At 38.6% G+C, this 14252-nt stretch overlaps 2 protein-coding genes across 2 annotated transcripts; one reads left to right on the plus strand and one right to left on the minus strand.

Annotated features, from left to right (window-relative positions):
- Window positions 1–79: 79 nt before the first annotated feature.
- Window positions 80–10471, minus strand: LOC146452914 (UDP-GalNAc:beta-1,3-N-acetylgalactosaminyltransferase 2-like). Its single transcript, XM_085097245.1, has 14 exons — window positions 10325–10471; window positions 8222–8354; window positions 7511–7611; window positions 7313–7401; window positions 7141–7242; window positions 6896–6991; window positions 6401–6514; window positions 5879–5984; window positions 5057–5258; window positions 3616–3694; window positions 3251–3300; window positions 2927–3086; window positions 2782–2838; window positions 80–1375 (listed from the first exon to the last, which is right to left on the minus strand). Exons 1-14 carry the CDS (start codon window positions 10431–10433, stop codon window positions 1247–1249), a joined length of 1527 nt encoding a protein of 508 aa, XP_084953371.1. The 5' UTR covers window positions 10434–10471; the 3' UTR covers window positions 80–1246.
- Window positions 10472–10545: 74 nt separating this feature from the next.
- On the plus strand, window positions 10546–14057 carry LOC146452915 (bolA-like protein 3). Its single transcript, XM_085097250.1, has 4 exons — window positions 10546–10651; window positions 11492–11621; window positions 11758–11846; window positions 12801–14057. The coding sequence occupies exons 1-4, from the start codon at window positions 10616–10618 to the stop codon at window positions 12873–12875; spliced, it is 330 nt and encodes a 109-aa protein (XP_084953376.1). The 5' UTR covers window positions 10546–10615; the 3' UTR covers window positions 12876–14057.
- Window positions 14058–14252: the final 195 nt, after the last annotated feature.

Genomic DNA, 14252 nt, shown 5'->3' on the forward strand with positions numbered 1-14252 from the left:
AGGGAGGGGCGGGCGTTGAAAGTCGGGGGAGACTAAGAGAACCTCGGCGACGGTGAAGGGATGCCTTTCTCTTAGCCTGGGGAGAATAGGCCATGCCATTTCAGAGTTGCTATGAACCTCACTATGAAAGCGAGGCTAAGTGCAAAACTTTTCATGTTTGTTTGCGTGTGATTGAAAACTAATTTTCCCAACAAAAACTTCGCACCTATCCTCGCTTTCATTATGAGGTTCAAAGCAACATTCAGACTGCCGTTTTCTTTCGGAGACTTTTGTAACACGTTTATTATTCAACAGTTGACTTGTAATTTGTCTTGATTAATGTAGTTCAAAGTAATCTTTTTTAAGTGGCAACCGTTCGCTTCGTTCGATTTGCACTATCAGGTCTTTTCACATATCCATGCACTAGCCAAGGCTCTCACAATTGAGTGGAGAGGGGGTTTAAAGCCGCTCTCTGAGCACGCCTCTGCATTGATTTGCCAATACCATGCTGGTGAACCTTAACAAGGGCGAAACAACCGCCCATGGCTGCCCAAGAATATGGTGGCACGAGTTATAGGCCATGCGCATGCGTGATGGGCCCCTAGTGCAGAAGCAATGCAGTAGTGATTGCAGTGTCTTATGTGTAACATTATTTAACCAATTTATGCTTTGTTACTAGCTGTAAGATCTTGGCATTTTTCGTAGTCTGCTTCTATACCATGTTCTCCTTTGTGAACCAATTAATTGCTGCAGTTTCTTAGCGAAGTAACTGATTTCGTGAGCAGCGCTAGTTATCAAATGTTATATAAAATGTTGTTTTTATTGTGTTTGACGTATTGTAATGATATGAAGACACAATAAAGGCCATGGAAAAACTATTAAACCAATCGAGCGCACGTGCCAGCTCCATTGCATCTCCAAACTTCATTTTGCTTCAGTTTAGATTAGTTCTCCGTGAAAAGAAACTAACATTTACGTGCATGGATATATCATCCCACTCTAAGATGACCCTCTTCTTTCACATTTTGTGGCGACTCAAGCGTAGATTCCATTTGAAGCTTACCTGCCTAGGTTTCCGAGTAACAGTTGAACCTACTGGCGAGCTTTTTATTTTTTGATTGTTTCAGAGGTAACGTCATTTCATCCTCTGTAGTCGAAAGATCCATTACTTTGCGCGAATTCTTCTCTCAATCATAATCTGCTTCGCAGTGATAGTATGAGCCGGGACAAATTTCCTTTCTGAGACAGGAGATCAAAGGATCTGAGATTAAGAGCAGCCACAGGGGTCCCCACAGTGCTGCAGATCAGTCCACATCTCTCTCAGCTCCTCTGGGTCATTTTCTGGAGAAGTAAAAGTTTCTCTATCACACTCGCGTCCGCAGGACCAACGGTAATCCTGGAAAAAAAAAGTTCAAGTATGTAAATTCAATTTTACTCCCAACTCATCGACGATGGCAGTCATCTCACGTACGTATTGATATTTAAAAGCAACATTACACTTTTTTTCTGTGCCGGGAAATGACAAACATTTTAGTGGTTAACTTTTCTGCTTGGGTCAAGCATCATAGTTGGCACTAGGGTTTGTAAACGCTCAGGGCTCGAGATTCGAGAAACTACAAACGTTTGCAAGAAGAAAAGGATTAACAATAATTTTAGAAATTTTCAAATTTAAACCTCGTCGTCCTTAAGTATTGCAGTCATTTGTTTATTCTTCCAATAAGATTCTGTTTTACGGGGAAAATGTTAATTTCGGTGAGAGTGCCATACATACTCTCAGTTTAGAGCGGTTTCCAATTCAGTGTCGTAAAACCAAAACCAAAGTAATTATTCTGGCCAATCGCAACAGATGTAAACAACACAACGACCCAATCAGAATTCGAAGCAAATACATGTCATAAGTACGTAAATTATGATCATCCGGGTGAGTGTAGTCCTGAGAAGGACTGTTTGTGGTGAGTTTGACTGGCGTTTCGACAACCTGAGCGGAAGTCATCTTCAGAGTCAAGTGAATTGTGGAACGTCAGTAGGTGGTATATACGTCTATGGTTGTTAACCTGATTGGTCAACGAAGTCCAGATGTTATTGGTCGTTTGTCAGTAAGCCGTGATGTTATTGGCTGTGAAGACTGTAAAAAGTGAATGGTGCGTTTCGATCCGTCTTTTGTTAGTCAAAAAGTCCGTGGGTCTATTGTTAGTAAAATGTCTATTGTTTGTCTGTTTTCCATGTAAACGGCGCCAAGCGCGGGAAAACGCGTGCGGCCAAAACACGATTGGTTTTGGTTTGGATTCCCATTGGTTGAGAAAGTGCCGCGAGTTTCGTTATCCAATCACAGGGCTTAGTAATGCAAAACCAAAGCAAACGCGAAATTACTTTCGACACTCAATTGAAAACCTCTCTAACTGCTTGTACAACTTGCTATTACAGTTTAGGGAAATAACCACAGTACCATCCAATTCGTGAATTGTCTTTTTTTCTAAGTGAACGTTTGGTTTTGTCAACAGAGTTGATAGGGTAATCTAGCCACAGTAAAGAGATCCGAGAGCTGAGGTTTGAAGCGTTAGCCATTCATTCTGGCAAAGGGCTAACGCTCGAAACGTTAGCACTCGAATCTCTTTACGGTGGCCAAATTTAATTACCTTATATTGAGGTAATTCTGTCGGTCTGTTGATAAAACCAAACATTCGTTGGAATCCACTTTCTGACCGCTGCAGCATCACAATTTCCTTAGAAACTAACACCCTTAGCTATCTATTCTTATAAGCATCTGTTTCTTTGCTAGAGTTGGCTATGAAGAACACTCACATTGTCAAATACTGGTCCTACAGCTGAAAGCCATATACCCATTGATACATCTTCCCCCTGAAAATTAAATTGTTCAAAATTTAATATTTAAAAAAATTCCGTTTAATTATAGATGTGGATTAATTCAGTGTATAGTAAAATGTACCTGGTATGGCTTAAGATGATCTGCATTCAACGCCAGCCATCTCACAAGGTCAGCGGTCAGTATGTTTCCGGCGCCACAAGCGAATGATGGGTAAACTGGAGAGGTGTAGTCAAGTTCTCGCCATTTTCCAACGCGCTCCACCGGCCAGTCACTACGAAACCTGGCATAAGCGATAAAGCATTGATAAAATGACACATGCAACTGACGGCTAGATAAACGTTCGTTGCAGTGATCACGAGGTGCAAGTAATTAGATAACTGCCCATGGTAAATCAAATTCTAAACTTCAAAGGCCTTTTAAGTACATTTAATTCGCGACTCTTACCTGCTCCACCAAATGCGTTCTTTTCCTCGAAGTTTCCTTGTAGTCAGTTCCTGGAATTCAAGCCGAAGTCGAGGGCTGAGTGAAGTCTACACTTTGAAAATTCTGTTATCATTTGAAAACTGAATTAAAATTACCCTACAACAAATTTACGAAAACAAACTTCTTACGAGAATACCCCCACCACCCCTCCCCCAAACAAAGACGCCTGTTTCCACATGTTAGGCTGATAAATTTTACTTGAAGTCTGCTGTCACGACAATGCACAGCATGCATGAAATTTTCAGTGTATAGTCCGATAACAGTTCATGTCAGCTGAGCTAACATTCAAAAAGTAAAATAATAAAGGCAGTGAACATCCTTCTCACCTTGAAAATTGCTTCTACATTCACGAAGCAGTCATCGTCTGTCTTTAAAGTGAAGTTAAACTGAAGGTTTCGTACAGCCCTGTCAAGAGAACAAAGTGATAAGACAGAACGCTAGCTTTTAAAATAGTCCACAGAAGAATTTTCTACCAAGTGCAAAATGTCATTGCTTACTCGGCGTCGCTTTAGGTGCCTTATTATATAAATTTCCAGGTAGAAGTAAACCTTTTCTCAGATTTGAGAATGGTAAAGGCGTGTCTACAACAGCGTGTTTTCCTTGGTGGATAACAACGACGTTAAGATTAGCTACAGCCGAGGTCTGGATTGTACGCTTCTAGTGCAAAATCTTTAAAACGTCGACGTTTCTCACTTGACTTGCCTGTTTTGGAATACAATGTATACGAGTCCCCTAAAAACGACTGCGTGTGAGGCTAATTTGAACCCCGCCATTGAAACCAGTTCATTTCTTATTTGAACGTATAGAGTGAAAAATACAAATAAGTGGAACTGAAACAATATAGGAGAGATTAAGCACCACGTTTACGGCAAACGGCAAACGTGAGATTCGCGTTTATGTTTTCTTGGGAAAAAAATGAGTACATAGATGAGAATAGTACAAGATAATTCTGACCTTTGATGCTAACGCAAAACTACTCAATTTTTCTGAGAAACTGAAAACAGGAAGTGGCAAATGTAGGGTAAACAGTCAGTGTATGAGCACTGCTTGTGTTGTCTGTGAGTGTGTGTGTTGAATATGTATATACAGGTAGATGTTTACATTTAAAATGCTTCTTTACAAGACTAGTGTCTAACTTAGAAAACTATATGGTTTACTTAGGCGCTAGGCGTTTCCATATTAGATATTTATGTTAAGTTATCCGTATTAATGTCTTTAAAACTTTAAATTAACTAATTATACATATATGTATCAATACAATCTTAAAAGGAAATGTGAAAATAAAGTTGTTGTTGTTGTTGTTTGTTGTTGTAAACATGGTCACGTGGTCATTTCTGCCGTTTGGCGTTTGCCGCAAACGTGGTGCTCAACAGTCTCTCTAATACTAATTAGCACTTTAGCCGCGGTGTGGCAAACGAACTTGTCTGAGATAAAATGGCTCTCTGGAAGCTACCTTCAATGCCGATCTACGGTCATAAAAGGCAAGTTAATTAAAAACAATGTCAATTTTGCACTTAGGCCCAAATGCAGAAATTATTACAAATCTGCAATTTTCTTCAGTCATATGCTTCAGTGTATTAATTTCGGCTGAACTAAGTTCGGCGTCTGAATCAATTCAGTCGGGATTAATAATTTGGGTGGGTCTAAATTCGAATTCGATTCGGCTCATGTCAAGTAGGGCGTCTGAACCGGACCTTAGTGTTGTAACATCATGATTTCCTTTCTGTTTCATCAGCAAGTCCCAAGTCAGCAAACTTCAGCTCGTACCAAGAATAAAATTTGAGAAGTTTCCTTGGGAGATTCCGGTACACATCTACAACGTCAACCATGAGAATGTCATCATACAAAGACATCTCACGCTGCAGTTCCTTTTGTTCCCGTAACAATACTGCCTGCCACATTTCCTCTCTGTCTTCTCTTTCTTGCCGTCTTTCTTCTAAAGTTTCCTTTGTAAACTTGCCATCTGGAACTGAAACACAGTCAGGTGATAGGATGTTACTCTGACTTTGGGGACTTTTATCTTTAATACACGTTCACTGGTCGATCCAAATTAACAGCATTGTTACAAAATGTGCAAACAGACGCAATATTTCTACAGGTCACACATGTTGAAAGATCAAGAGGCTAGATCAACTTGGCCTAGGGAACCCTTAATGGTTTGGCCTTTATCCAGGCAGCGATTTCCTTTGCACTAATTCTGTATTTACCCACAGCCTGTTAGCTCTTCCGGTAAATTATCACATTTACTTGAACAGTGCCACAGCATTTGTAAAGAAGTCAAGGTGATCTCATGTTTGAATCCTGGTGAAAAATGATGGTAAATAAACACGGAAAAAGAAAATCCGAGTTCTCCCGACGAGAGTTGAGCTTAAGAATGAGCTTCCGATTACTACATGTAGTTCGGTGGTAGCCTATTCGAATTAGCAATCAGTAGGTCATAGGTTCGTTACTCTTGAGTTGGTAGTGTTGGGATTTATTAGCAACAGCCCAAAAGTATTTTGTTACTTTCAAACAATTTATTTCTTTACGAAAGTACTTCAATTTTTTTTAAAAAATAAATGTTCTTAACTTTAATTCTATAAAGCTTACCATGAACACGATACATAAATGTTCCAGCTCCATACTGGTTCATCTCCTCATACACTCTCTCTTCATGATTAGGGAAGACACCCTGTTCAACACCAAATCTGCTTACCTAAAACCACCAAAAGACAACCACATTTAAACGGCTTTTTTATGCATTTGAAAAGTAATAGTAAACGTAGACTTCCTAGACCGTAATTTTTAAAACGTCTATTAATTTTTTCCATTGGAGGAGCAGGGATAAAGCAGTGGTGAGAGCACTCGCCTCCCGCACCAGTGTGGCCTGGGTTCGATGCCCAGATATGGCATTTTATGTGGGTTGAGTTTTTACTTAATTTGGCATCTCTGAAAATATTTAGTACTAAACCCTTTTTGACTAATGATTATTTTTCAAACAGCACTATTTAAATAAAGGAGACAATTAAACAGTCAACCATAGCAGATTGCTTTGTCAGCAATACAGTTACACCAAAAGTAACTTTACACTCATTCAGCCCTTCAAAAGGGAAAAAAAATGCTTCCACTAACTCGCTGAAATGACACCAGGCCTCCACCGCTGTCTAGCTGTCCATGAATCATGGGGTTGTTGCTGCTTGGATCTAATGAGCTGAAGTTCTCTGCTACAATAGAAGCTTCAAACCCCTGGTGAAAAGGAAAATAATTAAAAAAGTATAAAATACATAATATACATCACACAAGATTAAGATTCAGTGTGATAGCTGAATGATGATGATCATGGTATCATTTTGTTGTCCTTAAAAGTAAGACAGCAGAGCTGTCAGTTAAAGGGCTGTACCCTGTAACACCCGTGAAAGAACTTGATGTTACGGGTGATCTTGACTGTTGTAGGTTCACTTTACTCACAAAGCAACAAGATTGCTACAGATCATGTGAAGCTCAATTTCCAAGCATCTAAAAACATAATGCCAGCTCTGAAACAGTCTATAGATCCTTAGTGCCTAACTTCTCACACTGACCACAAATGGATGAAAGCTGACAAAATGCTTTTAATACTGTTCATACCTTAGGCAGCAAAAAGTGGTCCACTGGTTTAAATCTACTGCCACCAATTAACTTTCCAGGTTCCTCTGGTGTGAAGTTGACACTTACCACTTCCTTCTGAGAAAATAAATTATCAAGAAAAGGAAAAAAATTGTACCCTGAGATTTCCAGTTGATTTCATGATAAGGATGATTGACAAATGAGGAACAGTGATTAGAATAAATTCAGAGCTTTTACATAAATTACAATCAAAATATTACACCTACTTGTGTTAACTTGTCATATAGGTGAGTTGTTAAGCCATTTTGAAGCCCATCTGAATTGCTGTCAAATACTCCCAGCTGAGTAATGACAATTGGGAAATTTACCTGTGGAAAGTAAAGGACTTATTGTACTTGATGCAATGCTTCAGTCTAGTGTCTTATTGAGAGCACTTACCCTGAAGTCCATCCCCAGGGGTCCCCGGTAAGTGTGCCAGCCAACAGCTCCCTTGGGTACCCTGTGTGCTATGATGTCTTCATCCATCACTGAAGATACAAGTTAAAAATTGTGTTAATATAAAAAGGAAATCATTAATAAGAATACTATTAATGATTATTATTAATTTCACCAATTTAAATGACATGAATACTGTACCTGGATCCAATTCAGGCTCTGGCTGACAACAGTACTGATCAAGTCTGTCCATAGGTGGAATTAGACATGGCTCATTTCCAACAATGAACCTGATTTGCACTCTGTGCACAGATTAACAAACAAAATTAGTGGCAAATTGGAACATTCCTAATTTCGTCATTGGTTACTGTGGCCTTGTGTACCACTAGGAAATGCTATAGAATGATGATGATGGTGATGATGATAATGATGACGACGATGACGATGATGCATATGAGGCAATGATTCAGAGTGTCACCAAGGGTGACAGGGAGCATCAATGGATGAAGGAATATATAAAGTATTCATGGGGAAGAAGGAGAATAATGCCAATGGTAAAAAGAGCTAGTGGAGAATCTCCAGGAGGAAGAATGAGAAAAATAAGGGATACAATATAGAGCGTTATCATTCACGTGACTACCGGCCATATTGGTTAACTAAAACAAAAGAAAGTACAGTATTTGCATTAAAATAGAGTTCAATTCCCAGAGGTTTAGTTTGGGACACCAACATGACCGCCATTTCTTTGTTTTGGGACACCAACATGGCCACCGTGACATCATGTGAAAACACTCTATAGGAGAGACACAAGTTATAGTAGTCGTGTACCACCTTCAGTTCTTGTCTCATGAAAGATACAATCTTTAATTAATGAATCAATAAATTGTAAAAAACTGCATAAAATGTTTGTACCTTTCTTGTAGAAATGGGTGCTGCAGGACATGTCCAAGCCATGTGTCCCGGATTGCCTGGCGCTGTTCATGATTGCCTCTTGCAGACAAAATTCCAATAACTACATCATAACTTGGCAGTTGAGATTTGCTTCCTTGATTAAAAAATAACAATAATAATAATAAACAAATAAATAAAAACCAACAACAACAATAACAAAAAACTGCTCAGCAGTTTGAGTTTGAGGCCACCCTGGGGTTATTGTGTTGTGTTTGTGGCAAGACACTTTACTGTGCCAAGTGCTGGGGAGGGGGGGGGGGGGGAGCAGGGAGAGAGGTAACTGGGAGCATAGCAGTACTGTTAGCTGCTTCATGCTACAGAAACTTGGATAAGCTCTGGCAGTACCTTTTTGTTCTTTTATTTTACACAAGAATTATTGCATAAAATGCTGTACCCAATTCAACAAAATCCAGGGGTTGGTGGAATGTATAAGGCATATTTAGATACCACATGCACATGTAATGGCAGAGCCTTTATTCTCTCAATTCTCTTAGTAGTTGATATTTCTCTAAATAGTTGATATTTGATTATTATAAGCCATGGGAAATCACAAAATTCTATCGCTGAACATACCAGTAGTTACAGTGAGATGTGAGGGTGGGTTGAGGGGCCACCATGAAAATCCGAACTCTCCTTCTCTCCATGCATCCTGGCATCAATACCCACCAATAGATACTAGTACAATAATTTATTGCATCCTCCGATATCAGAGGATCCAAATATGTCTTATGCCATCAGATATTTTAAAAAGGTGCGTTTTCATGCTCTTTTCATATCGTAGAGGAATACATGTAGTAATAATCAGTTCTAGCTAGGGTAGTAACTACTATTATTATATGGCTGGCTCCGCGAGCGGGCAAGATGAGTCCAATTCTGCGCTGTGATTGGCTACCCGAGCGGGCAAGATGGAGCTATCTTGCCCGCTCGGGATTACCCGTTGCCCGTCCGCTTGGCATCGAAAGCTTAATCCCAACAACAATGCGGGTTTTCTTCGATTTTCTCGTTGTTTTGGGGGAAAACGCTCACTAAAAAGTTCGGTAAACTCTCAACATTTACCTAAAGGAAAGGAAAGAGAATGGAATCGTCTTGGTGTAGTGAAAATTTCGTTTCAGCTACAATGAATGTGAGTTGAACCGGTGAGTTGCTCTGCGTGTAGTATTTTAGATAGAATTGATTTTGAAAAACTTATTGTCTCAAGTCGAGTGCCAAATTGATAAGTTCTCTAGGTTTGCAATGACTGTATTTAAATCATAGCGCAGTGGAAGTTGCGGTTAGTGTTTAGAGCAGTTCAGAAAAGTATTTTTTTTAAGTTCGCCGAAGAAGCTCACGTTTTTAATTCAGCCGCGTCTTGCTTGTTGTAAACAACAAAATCTTGTCAAAGTTTCGCCCAGTTTTCTGATTTACCTGCTCTTTTTTTCGGCTTATGTTTGCATATAATCTCAAAATCTATTGTTTCATTCAAGAATTAATGATTGGAAGCCGAGAACTGTGTAAAAAAATTTTATTATTTACGCCACCGCGCGATCGCCTGAAAATGGCGAGTTTGCCGGATTCTATTCAAATCTTCCCGCTCTTGCAAAAATCTAAATTTTTCGTTCTCGATAATTGTACACTTCCTTTAAGCCGTTACAAAGTTAGAGCCCTAAGATAATTTAGGATTCCTTGCTTTCCACCATTACATTCTAATCCAAAGGTGCACTGAAAATAAATCTTGCACCGGCCGGCTATGAAGAATTTCTTTCCGAGTAGAGCAGTTTCATGTCGTGTTTTGTTTTGTTATTGTAGTTTTAACTTGATGGTAAAGCCATATAATAAATCCTTTATTGACCAAGCTTGTTCGGTCAAGATGGCTGGATATTGGCCTCGTTCTTTTTTTGCGTTTTTATGGACCTCGACTTCGTCTCGGTCCATAAAAACGCAAAAAAAGAACTTGGCCAATATCCAGCCATCTTGACCTCACGCTTAGTCAATAACGCATATACAGTACAGCATAGTAAGAACATCACTAGGTTCAAAAGCAAAAAAACTTTGGGGTTAAGAGCGGCGCTCTTAATATGACCTTACCTTTGTCAAGTGTTTGGGTGATGTCTTCAGTGGTGAAATATTCAGATATCAGGATAAACTGCCAAACGGTGCTCAGCAAAATGACAAGAAGCGGCCATCTTCCAGGCATTCCCACACATCGAAAACACCTCACCCAAGTCTCCTCGCGGTTATTTAGAACGCAGGGAAAGGCGACGGAAGCATGGGAACGAACAAAACAAGACTGACTGCAGTATCAACGATCAGCAGTTTAGCTTAGTGTTCGTTTAGTGGGTACTGATTTGTCCTCTGTAAGTGGCTGGTTTTTGAGCGATGAGCTCGTCCGTTCTGAGCAAAACGCTGCGTTTGGTGAGTAGTGTTAACTAAGTAAGATAATTTTGTTTCAAAAAGTGTGACTCTATACGAGTGGCCGATTTGGGATACAAAGCTTTTTTGTCCCCATTAGGTTAAAAAGATTCAAATGTAGTTTAAATATTGCGTAATCCTGGAATAGGCCAGGCTCATGCATTTCCCGAACAGTGGCTGGTAATTAATCGAGCTTAGGATGCCCACAACGCTTTTAGTTTCCAATATAAACATTGTCTTTTGGTAAATATAACATGTATCCTGCATGTATACCAGTCAAAGCTCTACAAACATACTTTATGATTCTTGTGTAAGATTATACCCTCTTACCCAGAGTCCTCTGGCTTTTTGGTCAGCGGGTGGTCGCCAGAAGAGACTCTGGGGAACTGGAATTTTATTTAAATTTTTTGATTGGCTATCCCATAATGGCTCGTAACGGCTTTCCATTGTTTTACCACAGAAAACCTGCGGTAATAAAATTTCAGTACCCCAGAGTCGAGTCTCTCCTGGCGCCCACCCGCTGACTCTGGGTATGAGATTGAGTGAGGCCTTGGAAGGAGGAAACCCCCTAGAACAGGGATTGATGAAAACTAAAAACTACAAACTCGGCCCACTCCACTTGTGTCAACTCTGGGCATAAAACCCCGCTGGTTCTCCTTTTGGCCTTTGCGGGGGGAGGAGTATATGTAGATATTTCTGGTTTACACAATCCCATTCTCAATTTTTCAAGAAGTGCAATTACCAGTACACTGGGGTGCATAATTTTGGTACATGTATTTATAAATGACTATTTAAGCTAATTTATGAATTACATTATCGAGCTAGTTGTCATGTTTATTTTAGTGTTTGCGGCCGTACCAAGTTTTCCTGAGATCCGTTCAGGTGCAAGCTGAGTCAGATGGGGAAAAGAAACTAGCAGAAATTTTAAAGAAAAATTTCACTGCTTCCCAAATTACTGTCAAGGATATTTCAGGTTAGTTGAATTAGCCTGCAAGAACAGTCACCTTTTCCAGATTTTGTTTCAAAAGTGGGAGGTATCTGCTTGAAAAGACTAACAATATTGTTGTTTGTCTATGATAGAAAATTATGTCCTTTTGTTTTGCATACAGGAGGATGTGGGGCAATGTATGAAATATTTGTTGAATCTGAAGATTTCAGAGGGAAGAGGCAAGTGCAGCAACATCGACTTGTCAATCAAGTAAGCCAACATTTATAATCCACTTTGATGCCGATGTGTGATCACGTAAGAGTGACTGCATTATGTGACAACTAATAAGATAATGAAGCATATAATTTCATCTAATCAGGATGAGCATTGTTGTAGTTGACAACATTTTTATTAGAATTTAAAACTGTAAAAAAGTTTTTATAAACAGGTCAGATCAGTGTTCCTTAATCCTTTAACTCCAAAAAATATATTTGTATATCTATATCAGAAAATATAACCTGACCCCACTAATGAACAGAAACTAGATTTTCATTAAAATTATCTTTGGGGTAGATGGTTAGGCTAGGATGGGAATGGATTGCAACTTAAAAAAAAAGTGGCCAATTTTTTCAAGTTCTTCTTGTGTATCAAATAGGGCAATCACTATAAAACTGATGACAGTTTGTTATTCCTCCGAGAAATCAGTTAATATTTATTTCTCCCCTGGGTGCTCAAAGAGCAATTTCATGTTAAGAGGGAAGGTTCTTTGTGAAAATACATGTATATTTGAGCAGTTTGACTGAAAGACAGCAAAATCTCTGGTGCCCATTTAAAGCTTGGAACACAGAGTCAAGGTTGTGGGTCCAAGTCCTCTTCTCTGGCTGCTAGCCCTGAGTTCAACTCCTCAGCCACCTGGCTTGTTAACAGACAACTTGTTTACCTCCTGCCAGTTGGGGGTTTTTACCTGCCATGTTTGATTTGGTAAACTTTTTGTTTTCAAAAAATTATTGTTCGATTGGAGTGTTTGTAAACTAGCCAAGCATACCCGAGTAAACTTCCACCATAAACGACACAACATTTTTACACGGATCAACATTCAGACAACTGAGGCTCATACATGTATAAAACTGCAGCCATCCATACTGTCTTGTGGAAAGCAATTTGCCTGGGCACGATTCAATACCCAGAATATCCTCATGGTTTCTTTTCTTGCTTTATTTTTAGGCCCTTGCAGATGAAATAAAAGCCATGCATGGTTTAAGAATCTTTACGGCAGTTCCTGGGGACAATAAAACTTAAAATTTGGATTTAATGGAGGGTTTCCAAGCATTGTTATGTCAATGGAACCAATCAGAAGAACTTCAAAGATCTTGGTATAAGGCTGTCTGTGCCTAAGTGCAAATATTTCTGGATTTTCCAAGATTCTTTTTCAGGCTTTTTCTATGTGTTCTGTACAGCATTTAACAATCACAACTGATGCTTAATGCAATCATGTGGCTGATAGAGAGCACATCCTTTCAAATTTTCAGGGCTGAAGGAATGTAAAGGAACAATTTCTGAAGGAATATATGTACATTGTAACAAAAGTACCTCTGTGAAGGGAAGTCTTTTTGCCTTTCTTATGTATATAGGGCCTATCATAACTATATTATTATAACTGGAGAAAATTCTCACTCAATTATTGTGACAAACCAGCAATTGAAAGTGTAATTTGTTATTATCAAAACTGATAGTGCCGAGGTTTCTCTCAAAGTTCTTAGGGGTGTGTAAATTAAAATTATCAAAGAATTGTAGTTCAACATTTCTTTTGCAACTTCTTCAATTCTTAACTTTGTTAGAAATGTCATTTTTATAAAAAACTAATAAAAAGAACAAAGAAATTATGATGGCATGGAAGGCTTTATTTGTAATAAATTATTAAAGCAAATTTCATACACATGTAAGTTAATAAAATTTAAAGTTAATGTATACTGTATGTAATTTCACAGCAACAAAACAGTCATTTTGAGGAAAATTTTGCCTATAATCATGGGTTTTTACTCCAAATAAATGAAAAAAAGGCAAAAAAATCCTGGGGCAATGTTTCCTGAAGGAATTGAAAGCCACATGAAAAACTCTGGCAAATCTGAGCCTAAACAAACAAACAAACAAACAAACAAAAAGCTAAAATTAATGCAGTATAGGTCACATTATGCCAAAGACACATAATTTATTCAATGGCAGATGTGAACTGATTGCCACTAAAACTTTATGTTCTCATGGAGAACTCAACTGGCCGCACACCTCATTTAGAAATTTATACAAAATGTGATTATTTACACGGTAAGTGTAACTAAGCTGTGAAAATATATTTTTACAATAACTATCAAAATTCTTGCATACTGATTGGCTTGTAGCTAATGTCTAAAAGAGTACAGGTAATAAAAATTATGCCATAATTTAATGTAAAGCAAAGCAAGGAAAAAATTTGCAATTTCTTGTCATGCGGAAAAATAATTTAATTAATACCAATCACAAATTTACAAGACTTGTAGTTGGCAGATTTGCAGATGATTGATGTCAAAAATAAAACCATTCACAGCTTTACAAGATTTGCGGTTGATTGATGGCTTTTGTTTGCTCTGTCACAAACCCTTTTCTCATTGCCAATTCTGCTACATGTATTATTTTTTCCAT

Source organism: Pavona decussata, unplaced genomic scaffold (genome assembly GCF_977016875.1).
Source record: "Pavona decussata unplaced genomic scaffold, jaPavDecu1.1 SCAFFOLD_363, whole genome shotgun sequence".
NCBI classification, from domain to species: Eukaryota; Metazoa; Cnidaria; class Anthozoa; order Scleractinia; family Agariciidae; genus Pavona; species Pavona decussata.